Source organism: Cibotium barometz, chromosome 47 (genome assembly GCF_041138505.1).
Source record: "Cibotium barometz isolate CiBa-2024 chromosome 47, ASM4113850v1, whole genome shotgun sequence".
Classification (NCBI taxonomy): Eukaryota; Viridiplantae; Streptophyta; class Polypodiopsida; order Cyatheales; family Cibotiaceae; genus Cibotium; species Cibotium barometz.
The window spans coordinates 1,971,285-1,992,910 of record NC_141092.1 but is presented as its reverse complement, the minus strand read 5'-3'; the positions used below and the strand labels follow the sequence as shown (position 1 = coordinate 1,992,910).

Sequence of the window (21,626 nt, the reverse complement as noted above, 5' to 3'; positions counted from 1 at the left end):
GGTTGCAAGCTGTATGATTCAATGAAAAAATACTTTGATGAGAACATTACTCCTGAACTTAGTGATATTGATTGTGGAAGCGATAACATGGCGTGTGGGTCAAAGAACTCTAAACTCAACAATATTTGTGCTAATGCCATAGTCTTAACAATCACAACATTCTTTGAGGGGCATAATTTTTTTTTCTAAACCAACCTCTAAATTGAGCCCTTCATTTCTGAGCAATAAAATATTTGATAAGGTGAATATCCTACTTAACTATGATAAAATGAAGGGGCATCTACAGCTCCATGTTTTTGTAGGTTTTGCCCACACGAGTAGCTAGGAGCTAAAATGTATTTTTAAAAGGAATAATAACATGTTTATTGAGTCCACTCTTAAGACTATAATCATAGGGGAATGTGCCATTCACTCCCATTTAGATGAGCACTTTCATTGACAAAAGTGGAGGATAGCAAATTGTTACAGAGCTGTATAGCATGTGATATTGTACTTACGTGGTGGAAACATGTTTCCAAAATAGATTTGGAGCATTCCCCTTATTCTCTTGATAGGTGTAGGTGGTGTAGCTATTGCAAGGAAGTTCATTGTCCAATTTTTGAACAATTTAGAAACTTTCTTGATTTTCACACATATTGAAGCTAGTGATAAGGAAGAACTCGAAGCTGAGAGAAGAGGTGACATTATGTAAGATGTAGTAAAGCATGACCCTCCTCATACAAAACTCTCTTTGATCCTTTTGTGGGATTTGCATGGCCCCACATGTGTTTTTTGGTGTGCCAGTGTATAAAAGGCATGACATGCTTGTCTTAGAGTTTTGTGATGGAGCTTATTATAAATGTAGGATGTAGTAAATAGTGATGAGTGTCGTCCTTGCCTTTTTCTGAAGGTAGCAAGTGGTGACAAGTAGTGATCAATGCAAGCTTGTCTCTGTGAGCACATCATGATGGGCGTCGGTCTTTTTTAAAGGTAGCAAGTGGTGAAGACAAGTAATTAGCAAACAAGCTTGTGTCTTTGGGTAGCACAATTGGCCTCTTTGAGGTTTTTAAGCCCGTGCACTCACTACATTTACCCCATCCAACTCAACCTTCATGCCAAAGCACTAAAATATGCGAGATGCTCCACCCGATGAGGGAATTTGGTGTTGATGGTGTCCCAGAGATTCTCGTAGGTAGATACTCATACTATATGGTGCCACTGTCGAGGGGCTCTTAGGAGGGATCTTCTCACAAGCCTAAGGAGTGTAGGATGTGCTACATCTGCTGAAGTTGCCACCAAATGCCTTCCATCTCTATCTATAATACCTGTATTCACAAGAGCAATAATAACATTGAGTTTTTTATTGGCCCACACCAAATTTGGCTAATGTTGTGTAAGCCAATTCTAGCGGGATCGGAAAGCAAACGACATACGCCAATTACAGCGGGATGAGAAAGCGAGAACACTATAAAATGACGATCTTTTAAAATGCAAAAAATGCGTTTTTAATTAAAAAAATAATTTCAAATGGCTTTTCCAAAAGCGCGGCTCAAAAGTGTGAAAGCCATTTTGGCTGGTTCATATTGCTATCGGCCATATGGAGGCAAGTGTGTAACCAAGGTAAGCCAGGTGGCCGTGCCATCGTGCAAGGTTATCCACAAACAAATGAACGAAGGATCAATGGCGGCGCATCTGCCGTAACTCTCAACTCCACTGGTTGATAGGAGGAAGATTTCGCTGTGTTCGCTCGAACCTGCACGAGTATGCCATAGCCAGTGTAAAGGATCATGCGTCTTCTTCATTGAACCCAAGCAGCAAGTAAGTGAACAGAAAGAGTTTCTTCTATGCACTGATTCTTCTCCACCAGCCATGGCTTCGGGCATGGCCTGGCCACCTTCTACCAAGTCTAGCTCAGCTTCAGGCACACATGCCTTGCCAGGGGCAACCCTTGTTTCGTGCCCTAACATTCACCTGTCACACAGTGCGTCTCTTCCCGGTGGATGCCCCATCCTGTACTCAAGAACCCCAGGTTGGCTCGGATCAAAGAGAAAAACAGGCCTTCTTCATTGCAGAAGACGTCCGGTCTCATTGAGCTTCATGGAGCCGGGGAATCCTAGACTTGCAATAGATAAAGCTGTCCGTACGCTTCCACGTTTTGGTACGGCCAGGCCCAGGGGTAGAGTCCTCATGCCACCCCGGGGCCTGGTGCAGGCTTCGAAATGGGAGTTTACTTGCCTGCCTGAAGCTAGGACCCTTGGAAGGTTGCGAAGAAGGAAACGGAAACCCGTGCAGGATGTGATGAATGAAAGGATGGCAAGAACAGGAGGTGAGTTGTCTATTTTCAAGGTGACGGCAGGACAACAGCTACAGAGATACTTCTATTTGAGTAGAAGCTTTTGGAGGATATGCACTCAAGCAGCAAGTAAACAGCAGGTGGATGGCATGAATGTTGTCAAAGACGAAGGAGTGGAAGTTGCTACTGATGTCATTGCAGAGAGATGGGGTACGAGTAGTCAGGAAAATGGCACTTTCAATGTTGATATCCCAACTGCAACAGCAGAAGGCACGGGAGCTGCCATATTTCAAAATGATGAGCTCCTGAGACGAATAGCACTGGCTGAGGATGCTGACTCTGCCATGGCCATAATATCACAAGGCTGCATCGATTCTGGAGGGGCTCTTTGCAGTGAAGATTGCTGTCGACTCATTCAAGCTGCTCTTGCTGAAAGCAATGCTAATTTGGCTTTTTCGATTTTGAATGTCATGCGTAGCGGTCAAATCCAGAGAAGAGTGGGGAGAAATACAGGTTTTTCTCAGCCCAAACATCTCTATTTCTATTTTCTATTTAGTTAGCCTGATTGAAAGGTACCAGCTCACCTTTTAAACCAGCCATTAAGGCTTTAGCATGTTAAGGTGGTACTGTCATTGTATCTCCAGATAAAGCCCTCCTTCTTACACTGGCTGATGCCTTTGACTAGCCCAACCTTAGCCTCTGCAAACCTGGCGGCAGGGACAGTGGCATTGGTAAGTAAAAGCATTTGGGATAAGCATCACTCTGGGCTGCTCATGCCTCTACTCCTCTCTTGTGTCGCATGCATCAAATCTCAGATGTAGTTTGGGACATGGCTACTACTGAGAGACTGAACAGAGGAGTTTGGGAGACTGTCATCGAAGCATCAAAATACAGGTTATTGATACGCAAAAATGCAACGCAATGCAATCCCCCCAAAAAAAAAGAGAAGTTTTGGAAGAAAAAGAAAGAAAAAGTGACATGGCATTGATGATGTGGCAGTATCACGTGGTAGGATAGTAGCGTAGGTCAAACTTACACAGGCTTGGTTGGAATGATGTGACCAGATTTTGGAAAGCAAAAGATTGAACGCTTTTTAAATACTAAAAAGAGAAGAGCTTTTATTATTAAGAAGATGCCTTTTGGGCTATAAGTGAGTCTTAAAGCGCTTTTCACAAGTGCTTTTGGGCAAGAACTAAAAATTCAGCTCTTCTTTTATTGTTGAGACATGTAGAAAGCATAGTAACATGGGACGGGGAACGGGAACGGGGAATGGGGACGGGGATACCTGGGAACCGGGACGGGGAATGGGGGACGGCAAGAGACGGCATACAAAATATGCAATTTTAAGTAAGCACTCATTTAAGAAACTTAACAATACTAAAACAAAGTCACTTTACAATTCCAAAGCATCAATATTTATTATTAAGTCATACTAGCAAGAAAATGGGTGTTACAGAAAAGGAGATCGGGCACCCAGGACCCAGTCGCCAAAGGCTAAAGCAAAAGACAAGGGCAAAGGCCTAGGCCCTAACCACGTAAGTGGCATACAAAAAAGAGACTATCACTAGAGTAGTACATATGTCAAAAAGCCTCAAGGGGCATGTGAAGTGCTGGCCTCACGATCATGGGTCCCTGCAATGCTTGTAGGCTCCATAGAGATGTCCTCCACTTGCTCCTCCAACTCCTCATCATCTTGAGACATCTCCCACTCGGTAAATTTATCAGCCTTTGCAGTTGCACTCTTGCAAAGCATTCGCAAGTTTGCACTCACAAAGACTAGATCATTTGCCCGTTCCACCCCAAGACGGTTCCTCTTCTTCGATGCAATGTGACTGTATGAGCTCTAAAGTTGCTCTAGGCAAGAGGAACTCACTGCTTGGCTGAGAATGCGGATGGCTAGATGTTGAAGCTCAGGTCCATCCGAACCAAAATCTTCCCACCACAAAGCAGCCCCAACTTTGAAGCAATCATCCTGTGCATCCATGTCTCCATAAGAGCCATGAAAGCTCCTATACCTGGACAACTGGTCACGGATCTTCCGCCTAACATTTGGGTCAGGCACAAGTTGAGTCGAGACAAGTCTCCATAGCTTGCTCACCTCTGCGTCACTTTCTTGCCCTTTACCCTGAAACTCAGGGTCCACCCCATAGGCTGTTGCATGCAAAAGAGAGGAGTAAGAGTTCCACCTACACACACATAGGGCACGGATCTCCTCGTACCTGTCCTCATCTGGCTCCAAATCCCTTAGCTTCTCTATCATGCTGTCCATAGCCTCATATACCTTGCCGATGCAACAAGCCTCATCAAGTGGACAATGGGCGAGAGCCTCCTCCACTTCCGGGATGATCGGAGTTGACCTCTTCCCACCAAGACCAACCTTCGGTCCTCCGTCCTCTATTCGTATTAGCGCCGCCGGAACGAGGTGCGGGGGATGGTCGCAATGAAGATGCCATGGAGGCAAGTGCCAAGGAGGCTTGAGCAATGAAGGTGAGTGTAGGAGAGAGATGTAGGGGAGGCTAAAGCAAGAGGAGGTGAGACCGTGAGTGTAGGAGAGAGATGGAGGAGAGGCTTGAGCCTTGAGCAATGGAATTATGGAGGTGAGAGTAGGAGAGAGATGTAGGAGAGGCTAAAGCAAGAGGAGGTGAGACCGTGAGTGTAGGAGAGAGATGTAGGAGAGGCTTGTCACTTGAGCCTTGAGCAATGGAGGTGAGACTCGAGAGTAGGAGAGAGATGTAGGAGAGGCTTGCCAATAGAGAGGTTAGAGCAAGAGGTGAGTGTAGGAGAGCAACAAGACTACAAGTGAACTTGAAATTACAACTTACCCAAGGTCCCAATGCCACTTGAGCCTTGAAAGTTGAGGGTTGAGGAGACCTAGAGCCTTGCCGGGTTGCTCAATGTCCACTTGAGTCTTGAGCCTTGAAAGTTGAGGAGTGTTGAGCCAAATCTTGGTGGGAAGAGGTCAACTCCGATCATCCTGGAAGTGGAGGTGGCTCTCGCCCATGGTCATGCAAGCTATGTCCATATAGGCGAACGGGTGGGGCGGATAAAGTGAGGGCTCATGTAACACACGGAAGCTCTGGGGGTCTTCTTTCAGCCCTAAACACTCCTCGAAACATGCTGATGCAAAACGTAGATATGAAGAGAGAGTAGAGAGAGAGAGAGATGCTGGAAATTCAGTATATTTATATAGTACAAAAAGGTACTCCTAATCTACAGCCCTTGGCTGCCCTCTTGGAAAAGGTGAACATCACCAAAATCTGTCCCTATCTGGGACCCTAAGGATCCACTCCAGAAAGGGGTGAATGAGTACAATGATGAGCTATCTTACCTATTTATAGGTCTTTTGATTCCTTGGAGAACTGGCCGACCAGCAGCAGTCGGCCAACAGTCTTGGCATTTAATCAATAAAACGCAGCACCCCTCTGATCTGAACCAGCCGCCTTTGTTCTGGTCCAGTCGACTTCTGTAATCAGTCGTCGACAGCTCATGTGTTCCTACCTAGTTCAGCCGACAACACATCATCCATGCCCTGGCTCCAAGTCCAAGCTACTACCTCATCTGCACCCTGATGCTCCTAAATTCGGGTTCTACTTGGTTCTCATACTCTTTATTTGGCTGCCTCTTTTGGACCAGCACCTGAGAATGTCCATGGCATCTTTCATGCACATGACATCCCCCTTTGCTAAACTTGATGACGGGATTCCAACCTGTTCTTGGATGACTGTCATCATCCCAATCTTTCCTTGAAGTCCCTTTGTCATCCATCCATCCCTGGCAACCCTTTTCTCTGAAAGCCCGGCTCGGTCTCCAAAACCACTCTGTCTCAGAATTAAGATCTATGCATCTGTTCCATCTAGTCCACAATCCATTCCTGCCCTGACTCTGAACACATCGGCAAGGTATATGAGGCTATGGACAGCATGATAGAGAAGCTGAGGGATTTGGAGCCAGATGAGGACAGGTATGAGGAGATCCGTGGCCTATGTGTCCGTAGGTGGAACTCCTACTCCTCTCCTTTGCATGCAGCAGCCTATGTGGTGGACCCTGAGTTTCAGGGTAAAGGGCAAGAAAGTGACGCAGAGGTGAGCAAGCTTTGGAGACTTGTCTTGACTCGACTTGTGCCTGACCCAAATGTTAGGCGGAAGATCCGTGACCAGTTGTCCAGGTATAGGAGCTTGTTGGAAGGTTGGCGATTTCGAGCGTGTGATCTGTGGCTAGAAGGTGCCTTGGATTATCCCATAAGTGGAAGCATGGGAAGTTGAAGAACCATATATAGGCTAGAGTGGCACCTTGTCATAGTCATCTCCTCCGGTCGGTGTTTTGGGAGGCAGCTCACCGGGAGATGGGAGCCCAGTGGAGGGATGCTGCAGTGCCTGTTGGGGGTGTTCGTGGAGCTCGATGGTGATGCGTCTCCTATGTGCGTTAGTCTTCCGCTGCGCATTCTGACATGGTATCAGAACCCAGGCATGTGTGGTCCTGGGTGGCTCAGGCGTGTGTGGTCGTGGGCGACCCCCTCACGCCTCGGTGGCTTGCGAAGCCTCGAATCGAGGGAGGGTGTTGGAAGGTTGGCGATTTCGAGCGTGTGATATATGGCTAGAAGGTGCCTTGGATTATCCCATGAGTGGAAGCATGGGAAGTTGAAGAGCCATATATAGGCTAGAGTGGCACCTTGTCATAGTCATCTCCTCCGGCCGGTGTTTTGGGGGCCGCTCACCGAGAGATGGGAGCCCGGTGGAGGGATGCTGCAGTGCTCGTTGGGGGTGTTCGTGGAGCTCGATGGTGATGCGTCTCCTACGTGCGTTAGTCTTCTGCTGCGCATTCTGACAGAGCTTTCAGGGCTCTTATGAAGACCATGGATGCACAGGATGATCGCTTCAAAGTTGAAGATTTTGGTTCGGATGGACCTGAGCTTCAACATCTAGCCATCCGTAGTCTCAGCCAGGCAGTGAGTTCCTCTTGCCTAGAGCAACTTTGGAGCTCATACAGTCACATTGCATCGAAGAAGAGGAACCGTCTTGGGGTGGAACGGGCAAATGATCTATTCTTTGTGAGTGCAAACTTGCGAATGCTTTGCAAGAGTGCAACTGCAAAGGCTGATGCATTTACTGAGTGGGAGATGTCTCAGGATGATGAGGAGTTGGAGGAGTAAGTGGAGGACATCTCTATAGAGCTTGCATGCATTGCAGGGACCCATGATCGTGAGGCCAGCACTTCACATGTCCCTTGAGGCTTTTTGACATTTGTACTACTCTAGTGATAGTCTCTTTTTTGTATGCCCTTGTCTTTTGCTTTAGCCTTTGGCAACTGGGTCTTGGGTGCCCGATATCCCTTTTTGTAACACCCATTATATTGATGCTTTGGAAGTGTAAAGTGACTTTGTTTTAGTATTGTTAAGTTTCTTGAATGAGTGCTTACTTAAAATTGCATAATTTGTATGCCGTCCCCCGTTCCCCGTTCCTCGGAATCCCCATTCCTCGTTACGTTCCTTGTCCCCGTTCCTCGTTATGTTCCTGGTCCCTGTTCCCCGTCCCATGTTACTATGACTAGAATCTCTAAAGAGTTGCTGAATCCATCGAGGTCATCAACCTCCGGATCCCAAAAGCGGTACCCTTTGGATCTCATACTGTAGCTTGTGAAGATCATCCTCTTTGACTTCGGTGCGAGTGTGGTCCTTTCTTATCTAGGACATGCACATAAGCAACACAACCGAAAACACGAAGATGAGAAACTGAAGGCTTGTGGCGTGTAAAAGCCTTCTCTGGAGTCATCCTCTCAAACCACTTTTGTAAGAGAGCGGTTAATGAGATAAACTGAGGTAGCCATAGCTTCGCCCCAGAGAGCAAGAGGGAGACCTGCATGATGCATCAAAGCATGGGCCATCTCTTTGACGGTCCAGTTCTTTCGCTCCACAACGCCATTCTGCTGAGGAGTGTACGAAACTGTAGTTTGTCGATGAATGCCCTTCGAAGCAAGGAAGTCATCAAATAGTACAAACTCGCCACCTTTATCAGTTCGGAGGAATGAAACTCTACCCCGAGATTGATTTTCCACCATCGCGATCCAAGTCCTAAAACTGGCAAAGGCATCTGATTTGCGAGCCAGAAAATATACCCAGACTTTGCGAGTGAAATCATCCATAAGAAGAAAATATTGAGCCCTGCCAAGAGACTCAACCTCCATAAGTCCTGCAAGATTTGCATGGATAAGCTCCAGTCTTCGGGTTGCCCGATGAGTGGCCTCCTCTGGAAATGCATCTTGATGATGCTTGCCCATCATGCAAAGAATCGTTGCCGATACGAACTGAAGAAAAGGGAGTTTTGTAGTCCTCCAAGATATGGGCTTGATTGGTCATGTGGGCAGAAGCACCACTATCACCAACCCAATCCAATTCTTCAAGTGTGTCACTAACCTCTTCAGGAGAAGTCATATCTGTGATCACGAGGAATGAATCCTGTGAAGAAGTGGATTAATCAGTGATTGCCATGTATGCAACTTTTGGAGATCCCTCCTCTGAAACTTTGCCTTTATCTTTGGTTTTGTCCTTGTCAGATGCTTTAGAAGCATCCTGGGCTTTATACTTGGCTTTGGCTGCTCGAGCATCATCATGACGAGCAAAGCAGCGAGCCTCAGTATGACTTGACCTGCCACAATAATCACATTATTGCTTTTGTCCTTGGATTCCTTAGAATCCTGTTTACCCTTCTGCCTCCAATTTGGCAATCTTCTCTGTCGAAACTCTCCCATACCTCCTTTGGATCTCTGTCCACATTTGATGAGCATTACTCCGGGTAGAGACAAACCGTGCCTGTATAGATGGAGTCATGCAATGGATGATGATAAGACGAGCCCGAGCATCCAGTATGCTTCTCAAAGCAAGGTCCACCAAGTGAGGTGTGGAGATAGCCATCCACACACCGGCTCCTTCCAGCAACAATTGAGTGTAGAAAGACCAAGTATGATAGTTTGTTGCTGTAAGCTTCATGGAGTCATTGACTTGGGGAGGATTATAGGATGGTATGTGGGTAGGGGTGGGAGCAAGACCTGGATGAGAGAAACTTAGAGAGGAAAGATTGGGAATAGGAACGACCTGTTGAGCGGCGGGAGCAAGGGATCCAGGCTGTGATGGTGCTGGAGAATCAATAGTAGAGAAACCTCGTGAAGCCATGTTCTCTAACAAGAAACCTTCTTTGAAGAAAGGGGCTGAAAAAATCAGCAAGTCCTCCTGTCAGGCTGTGCACAACAAGAAAGGGAGGGAGGCTGGGAAACTGAAAGAAGAGAAAGAAGGAAGATCTCTCCAAGATGTAGATCCCTGTCCTCAGTACCTAGAAGAGGGCTTCAAAAATCCCATCAGCATAAAAATCAGCAATCTTTGCTGAAAATTCAGAAATACAACAGTCCCAACAAGTGTGAGATGAAGAAAACGCGGCAATCTTGAGGAAGCCTTTGCTCCCGGAAGAAAACGCAGCACCTTCTACGCTGAAATCTGCAGAAAACGCATCAAACCTTCGAAGTGTCTGCTCCAAAACAGAAAACGCAGCTCTCTTCTGGTCACAAGTCAACGTTTTTCTCTGAAACCATGAAAGAAAGTGAAGCAAATAGAAAAACACAGATGTAGGCCCAGGTACAAGACCTGTAAATGCTGGAAACTGATGTTTACTGCTGAAAACTAAGCACGAGGGAAGCGCGTAGGTGCTGTACAATGGTAAGAAGCAGAAGCAGCTTCTAATGACCTCAACTGGATGCAAAAGAATGAGATAACCTGGGGGAAAGGGGGTCAGTCCTTATAGCAAAAGAATGAGATAACCTAGGGGAAAGGGGGTCAGCCCTTATATACTCCCCCAGAGTACTGAGCAGGCCGACAGCAGCACAATAGCATAAAATGCCATAAAAATGCTGTAAAATACCTTAAAAATGGTGGAAAAATGCTGAATAATATCTACTAAGATATGCCAATGCAAGGCCTCAGAAATGGCCAATACAAGCATGAAAATGGTGATGTAGACCATTTGGAGATGATATAATCCAACAGGGCTGATCGTCTCCCAATGTAAGACCTTGAACAGGGCTCTCCATTGAGTAAGAAGTCCCATTCCCTTTGTAGTCCAGATCAGAGAAAGGAGAATCAACTTCTGGTGAGAAAAGCTGGTCCTCCGGAATCGTGGGTACACGATCCATGTTGTGTGCTCTCGAGGTCTTCAATCCCTTTGCTCACTGATAGCTTTGATACCATGTGAGGGCAAAAGGACGGAAGGACTAGACTTACGAAAGATCAGAGAAAATCAACATAGCATGAAATGGGTGAATGAGTGTATGTATGATGGTTAATGAAATCATGTACAAGTGGCCCTCTGATGTGAAGAGACGAGGATTGGCGAAGAAGCAAAGACGATGTCGGAGCTGAAGCACAGTCGGTGATGAAGGCTCGCGTCGATGTGAGGCGAAGGCACTCCGAGAGTTGGTCAGTGTTGAAGGCTCGCGTCGGTGGATGCAGAGGCACTCTGAGGTGGTAGATGTTTGTAGTGTGCAGTAGAAGGTGAAGTGGTGCAAGCTTTGGTGACAAAGGTGCTGCGGTATGGCATCCCTCTCTGCTATCCCCCCCCCCCGGCGAGTGGTGCAAGCTTTGGTGACGAGGGTGCCTCAATACCTGAGGGAGTAAAGAGGGCTGCCGTCCCGAGTCGATGTCAAATGAAGATAAGCAGAGAGGGCTGCTGTCCCAACGATGCGATGACGATGGAGCAGAGAGTGGGCTGCTGTCCCGAGGTGAGCTGCACGAAAAAACGCTGATGTGATGGAGCAGAGAGTGGGCTGCTGTCCCAAGGCGAGCTCCATGAGAAAAATGCTGAAGTGATGAGGATCCAGGTTGTTGCAGAGGTAGGTCGGTAGCAGCAGCAGAAGATCCAGAATATGATGTGGTCAATGCTGAATAGGAAACGATGCAAATATATACACTCCATCTTGTATATTTTCTGGGATTTTATTGGTGTATATAGCAGAGTTACACAGCTTCTCTCTCTCTTTCATCTGTGTATTGCTCTGTCTTCATTTCCGCTGTGCATTTTGACATGGTATCAGAGCCCCAGGTGGCTTGAACCTTGGAGAAAGTGGGACGTCGAGGGTTTGCTGATTTGAGGTGCTGATTGGAGACCATTTGGGCTGTACGGGACTTGGAGATCGGATAGAAGGCGGCCATCACCGTTGGACAATCACCTTGCATTTTATTTGCAGCCTCTTCTTCTGTTTTCCAACCCACCCTCCCTTCACAAGACCTTGTGAACTGCTGGTCGGTCGAGGGACAGCTGTTGGCCAGCAGCAAGAGACCAAAAATCCAAATAAAATCAGATAAAATCCCCTTTTAGGGCTGGGAAAAATACTATTTTCACACGTCATGGTCTTCTATACTTCTCCTAGTGTGAGGAAACATACAGAAATCACCTACATGGGCAAACGGGTGGAGGTAGCAAACTCATGTTGTTGCAACTTGCACACACTTTGCACAGTAGTGCATGGTGTCAAAGATGGCTCATCATCAGTGCATCATTGTACAGTAGTAGGACCCTTTAGGATATGATTTGTTGTATGCCGTGGCCCCATTGTAAGCCCAGTCCGGGATATGTCAAGCACGAGCTACGTAGGTCTTTCCTTAGCCTTAGAGTGTCAGTCAGTCATGTCCCTTAACCCACTTGAAGAGAATCATTCATGCATGTAGAAGTCCCTAGAAGCCTTAGGGTTTGCATTAGTTCATGGTGTGCATTTGCATAGCATTCATCATGTGAACCATTGCATAAGCGTTAGATCATTTATCCATTATTATCATCTAGTCGGCAGCATTTAATATCCAGTCGGCCAGCATTATTTAGCATAATATTCAGCATGTATCACATTAGCAAGTCGTGTAGCTTATTATCATTAGTCGGCCTGCTTTGTAGCCAGCAGACCACACTATACATCCATATAAATAGCAAGCGATTGCTTTCCCTCATGATTCATCATCGATTGAAGCATACAAGCATTCAGCCAGCAGAAACGCTGCCTTGTGAAGAAGCGCTTCAGCCCTTCTCAGCCTCACAAATTCATCATCATTTTCTCCATCCTCCTAGGTGAAGGAAAACACAGCATATTCTGTTATCCCCTTGCATGTTCACAGCCATAGAACAGTTCCAATTTAGCCATCTCTCAGCCTTAGTCTTGCAGCCTTCCTATAGCCCATTGGAAGAGTGCATTGGCATCGAGATTGGCCATTATTGTTGCCTCTACAACAATGTACAGTCAGCTTGACTCTTGGTCTTCCGAAGGTCTTGCGTTTGGCTTATCTACAGCCCCAAAGTTAGTCATTCTCTTCAAAGTAATAAAGCAAATACTCCTAGCAATAGGAGGGGGCCCTTCAGTGGGTAATTTGGGACCCAATAAGGTCTCTCTCTCTCTCTCTCTCTCTCATCTCTTGAAGTGTGAAGTGATAAAGTGGATTGCTAAAGACTCACAAAACTCTGGATGCAGAAGTCGGTGTGAGACTTCGTGTGACAAGATTCTACATCTATGCATAATTCTGTTGCTTGGTACACATGTCTACTTGGGGGTCACTTTCACGAGCTCCGACAGACGTGTCGAGAATCAAGGTCTTACTTTTGCATGTGAACCACCTCTTAGAGGGCTCACTTCTGTGTTTGTGTACGTGTGTATGAATCACCTCTTAGAGGTGTTATTGGCATATATGATTGAGTAGTGCCACATGTGAACATGGGCTAACCAAGGGCACTTTTTTCCCTTGGAGATCTGGTGTGAAAGGACACCTACTTTAGTTGTATTATGATATTATGGTGTTGACCTTCTAACTCCACACATTCCAATGCAATCTATTCTTTGCATCTCTTATCATTATGTGTGCACATGCTTCTCTGTGTGAGTGTGCTGCTGTGACACCCTACTTTAGTCCCTACTGGGCCAATAGTGGTACCAGAGCCACTCTGTTGGCTGCTCCCTCTCGCGCAGGCCACTGCTGTTCGCCATGCCTAATTGCAGTTGTCCGTCTGGTAGCTGTGCGACCTTCCATTCCATCCAGTGGCTGTGCGTCCTTTCGTTGCCATTTCCGGCCAATCTGCGCGCCGCCTTGCCTGGCTTGTCTAGCTTTCTGCGACCTGTTTCGGCCTCTAATCTTGGTGACCGTATTGCGCACGAGACCACCTCCGCGTAGCTGGCAAGCGACGCTCGCACCACTATGGGCGAGCCTCAGCCCGCTTTGTGGTTGATGTGGCAACCGACAAAATTTCAAGGATTTCCAAGGCCCTTCGGTGCGGTAGTTCCGCTGTTCGACACATCGCCGTCACCAAACACATTTGCATGCTATTTCGCACAGTGGCCTGCTCGCCGTCCGTCGCCTCAGTTGTCGGCTGTTCGCTTGCTCGCCGTCCGTCGCCTTGGCTACCTACCTGCTCATCTTTCGTTGCATCGGCTGCCTACCTGTTTGCCTACTGGCCATTCTGCTCCACAGTTGGCCTGGAACCTTTGTTGGCTGGTTGTCACAGTTGGCTATCTGTCCCCCTTTCCAACGTGTAAATTGGATTTCTGTTTTGGAGCTTTTGTGAGTTGCATGCTTCTTTGCAAAAAAACTAGGTTGAAGGAGCAGTTCAATGTGAGATTTGGTGCAGGGTTCAATGAAAATTGAGGATTTTTTGAGATTCAAGTCTGATTGCATAATTCAAGTCAAATAGGACAATTTCATGCACGCAAGTGCAAAATTTTTGCTTGATTGTTGGCCTAAAATGGCTTCCCATTTACTCATTAAGAAGTTTGATGGAGAAAAATTCCCAGCCTCATGAGAGGACTTTGGCCATTTATCGAGAGTGAAGATAAGATGCGTGAAGATGAAGATGTAGCTCAAAAGGCTTGGAAACTAAGGGATCAAAGAGCCTTTGGCTTAATAGCCCTTGGCCTCGCTAACAATTTTATCCATCATGTAGCAGATCTCTTGACATCTAGAGAGGCCTATGAAACACTGGATAAACTCTTCGGAGCTCAAGGTAAGAACTCTAAAGTTTCATTGTAGATAGAGTTCAATGGACTCATCTTGCAACCACATGAGAGCTTCGACGTGCTCATGTGAACAAAATGAAGTCCCTCATGAACTAGCTTGTTGCACTCAAAGTAAAAGTAGAGGAAGATGTGGCTGTAGGTGTGCTAATAATCTGGATTAGGGCCTAATCTGACAGGTTAGGGGAGTCGTGGGATTTGGTAAAGCAGGCTAACACATTTGGCTAAGGTGGATTATTAGTAAACCATGGTTACTAGCTATTTATGATTGGATGGTTATTTATAGTAGCAGTAGTCACTATATTTGACATGATAGAGTAAATAAACTGATAATTTGATTTGACAAATTTCATATGAATTATGGGAGGCTTGAGACATATCAAACTTCTGTAAATCCCAATAAAACGGCTAGAGTTGTGGGTTAATAAATAGATGACATGCATGCAGATCTGATGTTGAAGCCCCTCATGCTTAGAAACTTTGATTGATAATGTCTTTCCCTTACAGTGATCAAAGTTCTGAAAATTTTGACATGCTAGGTGACAAGGCAGAGGATGCATTTCGAGTGGGTTGGCGGTGGCCTCAACCAGATGTAAGGACTTACATTGCTTTGGTAAGAGGCCTAGCTGCATCTTTGAGAATCACTGATGCCATTCGGACTGTTGGTGATGTCAAACGGCGTGGGATTCCAGCTGGCGAGGAGGTAATGGTTTGTCTTTTTATTTCTTGCCTTTAAAAAGTACTTTATGCCATTTAATCAAAATTTTTTTAACAAAATCATGAAAAGGCAAGAGCAGTATTTGTGTATTGCTCAACATGTTGCCTATACGATCATACGAGGAGGAGGAAGCGGGAGGAGGGTGGCAGCACGCCTTCACTGTGGCCTTTGGTGTGGGAGGGAATGGCCTTGGTTTGTGTAGAAGATCAAATACCTTTCGTGCAGGAAGCACGGTTATATTTTTATGGGGGATAAGTTCAAGAGATCATATGACATATATCACTTGATTTGAAGCTCTCACCATTGTGGAGGGCGGCCAATAGGCAGTTTGAAGGGAGACAAGGGTCCATGGGTGGAAGAGGCGCCCCAATGTTGGACTTTGATCAAATGCTTGGTTACCAAGGATGGGTATCTAGCAGGCAAACACAAGCAGTAGTTGCAGGCAGGTAAATATGAGCATTATTGAATGAGTGTAGAAGTGCAAGAGTGGATTAAGAGTTTCTGCATGTGTGTGAAGCTAGGAAGCATTTCGTATAGCAGGCTCATAATGAGCTCATTCACAGATTGCGTGGGTTGCTTTGGAGGGCACATGTGGTTTGCCCTGAACTTGACAATAAAAGACACTAGAGGGCTGCAGTTTTGGATAAGTGAGCCACTGTTTGTGTGGGCCAAACATGACCAAAGCCATCACTTGATCAAGAAGTGGTAGTAGTTATAGTATAGTGAGCAGGTTTGGCAGATGAGCAACAAACAAAATACAATGCCCATGAGCTAATGGCTGATACCATTGTTAGGAAATTACGGACCGGGAATAGAAATTTCTAGAGAGAAACATGGCCTGGCTAAAAACACATGCAATGGGAGTAGTGCACATTTGGTGAGGCATGGTGTGTGTTTTCATGGAGATGAGATCAGCATCCCCTCCCCTCCTTCCCCTTCTTCCTTCCTCCCTCCTTTTCAGAATTGGTACACTTGAGCACAATGAAATTGGTTTACTGTCTAGATTAGATTGCTGGATATTTTCACTCAACCTTTTCGTCTCTAAGATGTGTTTATCTTGTAGGTGCCTTTTGGAAAGGTTGTGAAATGTCCCACTTGTGAGACTGCACTGGCTGTAGTACAACCTCATCATGGAATACAGGTAGTATCTTGGTTGTGGTGGATATATCTGCATGTGGCTGAATGTTTTTCGGTGCAAAGTAGGCAAATTTTTAAGATTTTCTCGTCTTTGAATGAGTAGGTGTGGAGATAAGTAGGGAAACCTTTTCTTTTATTGTAGCTAGTCATAAAGGGAGACACACTGAGCCTGTATGAAGTCACAGATGCAGAGGCTACACATTGACCCCCCTTTTTGGCCAGACTGAGGACTTCTACCTGAGATGTGCGGTTTTCTTCACACCACATGCTTCAGCCACCACAGGACTACCTTGTAACTTTGTCTTTCTTTCATATGGCTGTTAAATATAGGCTTTTTGCATGATACAGTTGCTTCGTGGATTCATTGTAATAACTTTTGTCTCAAAGACCCTTTGTTTTTTGTGATGTTGCTCTGCCTCTCTCTCTCTCTCTCTCTCTCTCCAGAGAGGGGTTTGGACCCTTATCCAAGATCATGGATTACCCAGATCAGCGGTGCCTGGCCCTCTTCCTACTAGAGCTTCACCACCATAGAGATGCACTGATTAGGGAGTCGAGACCCCATGGGAGACATCCACCCCGGGCCCAGGCGACCATCACTCAGTTCATCCGACCACGAGAGGACGTCCCACCAGCCATGGAGGACATAACCCACAGCGTCATCAAGGCACACATTCTCGAGTGCCCGATCCCCTGCCAGGCCCCACTCTGGCGTGACTCTAGACCAGGCCATGGCATTACAACAACGAGCCTGACGTCCGAGACTCCTTGGACCTTGCGAGCAACACACGGATCAGCCCCGGATTGAGGAGATCTTGGAGAGGCATAGAGCCACCTTCCCATGCCTGGCGGATCTGCAGAGCCTTCTACAGGCTAACTTCATGTTCGTATCCTTGATCATTGATGGCCCCCTCTCCCTACCAGGGGGTTAGCTCTAAGGTTGTATGATGATGATGGTCCCACTTTGTATCATCTGGTTCGGATTTGACATTCCCAGCTCGTAGCTCTATTTATTGTTTTCTTTTGTACCATGATGAGATTACATGGACACTATTGTATCACTTTTGGTCTCATAGACCCATTGGGTCTTTTAAGACGTTTAATATAACTCTCTCTCTCTCTCTCTCTCATCCCAACTTACTGCCCTTTTACATGATTCAGCCATGGTCTCCTTCCCTTGCACACAATGCTCTATTGCTAAACTCCCATGTGGATTTATGCCCTAAAACAGTTGCCTCTAACTCAAAAGAGAGCAAGAAATGGGGAAAATCACGAAGTGTAGCATATTTTCCGCCATTTTACTTGTTGGAAAAAGAGAGCGTTTTTGGTTCAGCTTGAGGATGATTTTTTTTTCAACTTTTCTTGAGTGTAGATAGGAGTGAAGCTGTTGGATAGTTGGAGCTTCTGTGTGTGAACACTCATATGTGTGTGTGTGTGTGTGTGTGTGTTTGTGATCCCACTGTTAGAGTGGTTCACTAAATATCTAGATATTTACCTGTAATGACATAAGCAGTGATGTCATACAGGAGAGCCTTGAAGGCTATAAAAGCATTGTACTTTGAGAACATTATATATATCAATCATAGTATACATTGTACGGTGCAATCATTTGCTCTCTATACATTGAGTTTGGTTACCTCTCTCCATAGTCATATGGAACGGGAACGATCAGATGGAACGGGGGTTTGTTTTGGAATGGGAACGAGAACCCGGAAAGAAAATGGGAACGACACGTCATCACAATATGCCTACCATTTGTAAGCTAAGGAGATGCAAGGGCATATATTGCCAAGCCTTCTAGATGCAAGGCCATCCACCACTCTCATATGATATGATATGATCATAGAAAAATACGAAAATTCTCATTTACTCAAAAATTAGACCCGGAATGCCTTTAGCTAAGGATGCACATTTGCGGAACGGGAACAGGAATGATGGTTATGGAATGGGTTCCCTCGTTCCTCCCAAGGCTATGGAACAGCGTTCCATGTTACTGTGCCTCTCTCTCTCTCTCTCTCTCTCTCTCTTTCTCATCCATTAACCATGGACATATTCCAAACAACATAGATCTGATGTCTCCTGGTGCAACTAAAATGGTATCAGAGCCTCGTCAGGCCACAGCTGCCTGTCACAGTTTACTCTCACTTACACAACCGATCCTTTCTACTGTGCCATCGACATCTCTCTACCACCTTACGCTTCCAGAATTTTTCCATTTACGCCCTCTGTCGCCCAGCCATAGGAGGCCCTCTGCCTCCAATGCCGCTGCTCTGAAGCCTCTCTACAGTCTGTAGCTCTCACATTCTGCTCGGCCAACTCGTTGCTTAGCCTCCCATTGACTGGCTGTTCTCTTCATGCTATCTACTCCTACAGTCATGGCCATTCTCTTCTACGATCGCTATGTCAACCACCTACAGCAGCTTTGCGTTGCTCTTCATGCGCCTCCCTCTGCTTTCATCGACCCCTTCTAACTCAACTGTCCCTTACCAGCCAGTCACTGACTTCATCACAACTGTCCGTCACCCACAAAGCGGTAGCCTGACTCTCCATGTCAGCTGCTGCCCACCTGCACATCAACAAAAATTAGGGATTTTTTTTCAGAAATCAACCAAAAATGCAAAATTGAAGCTATTGCATTATCAAAAAGTTGGGGATTTTCACAGTTAACGGCAAAATTGGCCTAATTAAGGCTTCTGCGACCTGTTGGATTTCTTTTGTAAGGCCTTGTTTTTCATGTCCCAACTTAGAAACCTGGGGTTTTTTTGCTTTGATGTGCTGATGTATGTTGTCTTTAGTCTCTTGAAGCAGGACATGGCCTCTGAGTCTTCTCCCAAGACCATGCGTGCTAAGCCTCGGAGCTATACTTGTTGATCCTTTGAGCCTTTTGTGCCATGCTCACTGGCCTTCGAGCCATGCTTACTAGCCTCGGAGTCTGAAGCGGGGAAAATGTCTTGTTTCTTTGCTAGTATTGGAGTACAGGGACTGTTGAAGGCCATCCTAGCATCTCCACCTTTGCTCCTAAGAGGGGTTTGTTGGATATTCTGAGCTTCTGTGTGTGATTACTCCCTATGAGTGTATGTGTGAACACACCTTATGAGTGTGTGTGAACCCACACTTAGAGTGGTTCACTAAATATCTAGATATTTACCTGTAATGACATAAGCAGTGATGTCATGTAGGAGAGCCTTGAAGGCTATAAAAGCATTGTACTTTGAGAACATTATATGTATCAATCGTACTATACATTGTACTGTGCAATCATTTGCTTTCTCTCTACATTGAGTTCAATTAAATCTCTCTCTCACTCCTACACTATTTGGGCTATACATCGATGAGGTGGCTGACTTCATTGGTCACGGTGGTGGGGACGGGGTAGACATCTCAGGTACCACAGTTCCACATTATGCTATATGCAGATGATATTATTTTGGTCTCTGAGTCGTGGATGGGACTATAGCACCATCTCCATGCACTCAATGACTTCTGCACATAGAGGGGGCTTACAGTGAACCTCGGGAAAACCAAGGCCATGATTTTCCACACCTCAGGGCCGGTTTGACGACAGGCCATCTTCACACTAGTAGGAGGACAAGTAGAGGTGGTAGACTCATATGTGTACCTGGGGATTACATTTATGACTCCGCTAGGAAGATTTACTATGGCACAAGCAGCCAGGGATAGACTCACACGAGGGTATGCAGCTCTGGCCATGCTAGAGAGACAGTGTCACCAGGCACACTTCTAGGAGCCCCGCACGAAGGGGTGGTTGTTTGACACACTAGTCACCCCTGCTTTGATGTATGCTGCAGCAGTATTGGCACCTGGGCTCACCACCTCCACATGGTCTCAGATAGAGAGGCCTCAGATTCTCATGCTCTCATGGATGATTCATAGCAAACTCTCCGTCTCACATGACATTGTCCGGTCGGAGTTTGCTGCACCTCCTATGCTAGTAGAGGCCCTCTTCCAGACGATCTGCTTCATACAGAGGGTCAGAGATATGCCATCAGATCGACTCTCACATAGAGCTTTTGAGGCGTCCAGGCAACTCGCAGAGAGTGGAGATAGGAGTTCATGGTATTCACAGATGATACAGTGGCTCACTCAGCATGGTCTTGACATAGGTCACCTGCCACCTTTCCAGTATGATATACATGCACCACACATCCAGCTCTCTCACAGTGAGAGGAACAGAGTCCTTCGGCGCAGGATTTATGACAGCGATACACTCGAGAGTCTTGGATTACACCTAGTCAGCCTCTACCGCCGAAGATGCTATATTACAAAGATCAGTTTATGCGTATCTCAGCGGATGGATTCATACAGAGACCTGGATACATGGATGTGTACATGCCTCACATTGCTCGAGTGGTGATTGGCCAGCTCAGAGTGTCATCACACCAGCTTGAGATTGAGGCAGGTAGGGCAGCACGGATACCCAGAGCAGAGAGGATATGCATACTATGCCAGGAGGAGGTTGAGAGTGAGGAACATTATGTATGCAGATGCAGAGCATATAGTGTCATTAGAGAGAGATACACCACCATCTTCAGTGGACATCCTGTCGGGGTAAAGGCATAATGCCCACCCTTATAGTGTGTACAAGCCCATAAGTTATAGTACATAGTACACTTAGTACTTTTAATGTACTAAGTGCACTATGTGTACTAGTGCAATATACATGTGTGATAGGGGAGTCACACACTCACTTGGTGAGTTGACTTATCCCTACAACTCTCTCTCTCCCTCTCCCTTGTTGTTTCTCTGTGTATGGCTCCCACATGAATTAACCTAACCCTTATTCTTCCTTCTCCCACACAACTGGTATCAGAGCCCTGGTTTAGGGTTTGTTCTCGAGTGCTGCGTGTGTTTTGAACCAGTCGCCGGCAGCCAGATAGCCACTCAGGACGGAGGGCAGTGAACTCACTGTTGTTCGCCATAGCCAAGCTAGCAGCGCTGCCCACTTCAGTGCCATACAACGCCTTCAACTATCCGACTGAGTGTGTAGAAGCGCTGGGCGTTAGTCGTCGGCTGGTCCACAAGGCGGATAGGTAAAGGCGAGCTCGTAGCGCTACAAGGCGTCAAAAAACTTCAGCCAGTAGCGTACAAAAGGCAGGCGTGTCAGGCGCCACCCGAGCCGTCGATTGCAAGCGTCGGCTGGGCGTCAATACAACTAGGCGAAGGCGCCAGCACTAGGCGAAGGCAGGCGGACACGCCCAGCAGGCGCACTTCAGCGCACCAACAACTGGGCGTGAGTGAGCGTAGGCGAAGGCGCTCGCAGCAGCGACCAGATACAAGCAGGCAGCGCAGCAGGTAGCGAGAAGGCAAGCGAGGAAATTCTACTGTGTTGCCCACGAGGAGAGCTATGCAGCCTAGCATCCGTACACGCACAGCAATCTGCAGGCTTATCAGCGTCAACGGTGTGCTTCCCAATAGTGTGGTGCTGCTTCAATAGCCGCACGAGCTACTGCAAAAAAG

At 46.5% G+C, this 21,626-nt stretch overlaps 1 protein-coding gene across 4 annotated transcripts in view; it reads left to right on the top strand.

The window, feature by feature from the left end:
- Positions 1–1,576: 1,576 nt before the first annotated feature.
- LOC147611261 (uncharacterized) overlaps positions 1,577–21,626 on the top strand; it is a 40,984-nt gene continuing 20,934 nt past the window's right edge. For 3 of the 4 annotated variants that reach the window (XR_015263726.1, XR_015263725.1, XM_086784323.1), the window contains exons 1-3: positions 1,582–2,785; positions 14,836–14,999; positions 16,078–16,155. Coding sequence is in view for 2 of the 4 variants with exons in the window: in XM_086784323.1 (XP_086640449.1) it covers positions 1,849–2,785; positions 14,836–14,999; positions 16,078–16,155 (1,179 nt within the window). In the remaining 2 variants the exon portion in view is untranslated. Of the gene's footprint in view, positions 2,786–14,835; positions 15,000–16,077; positions 16,156–21,626 lie in introns of all 4 variants that reach the window. The other variant, XM_086784322.1, reaches the window with a different exon arrangement.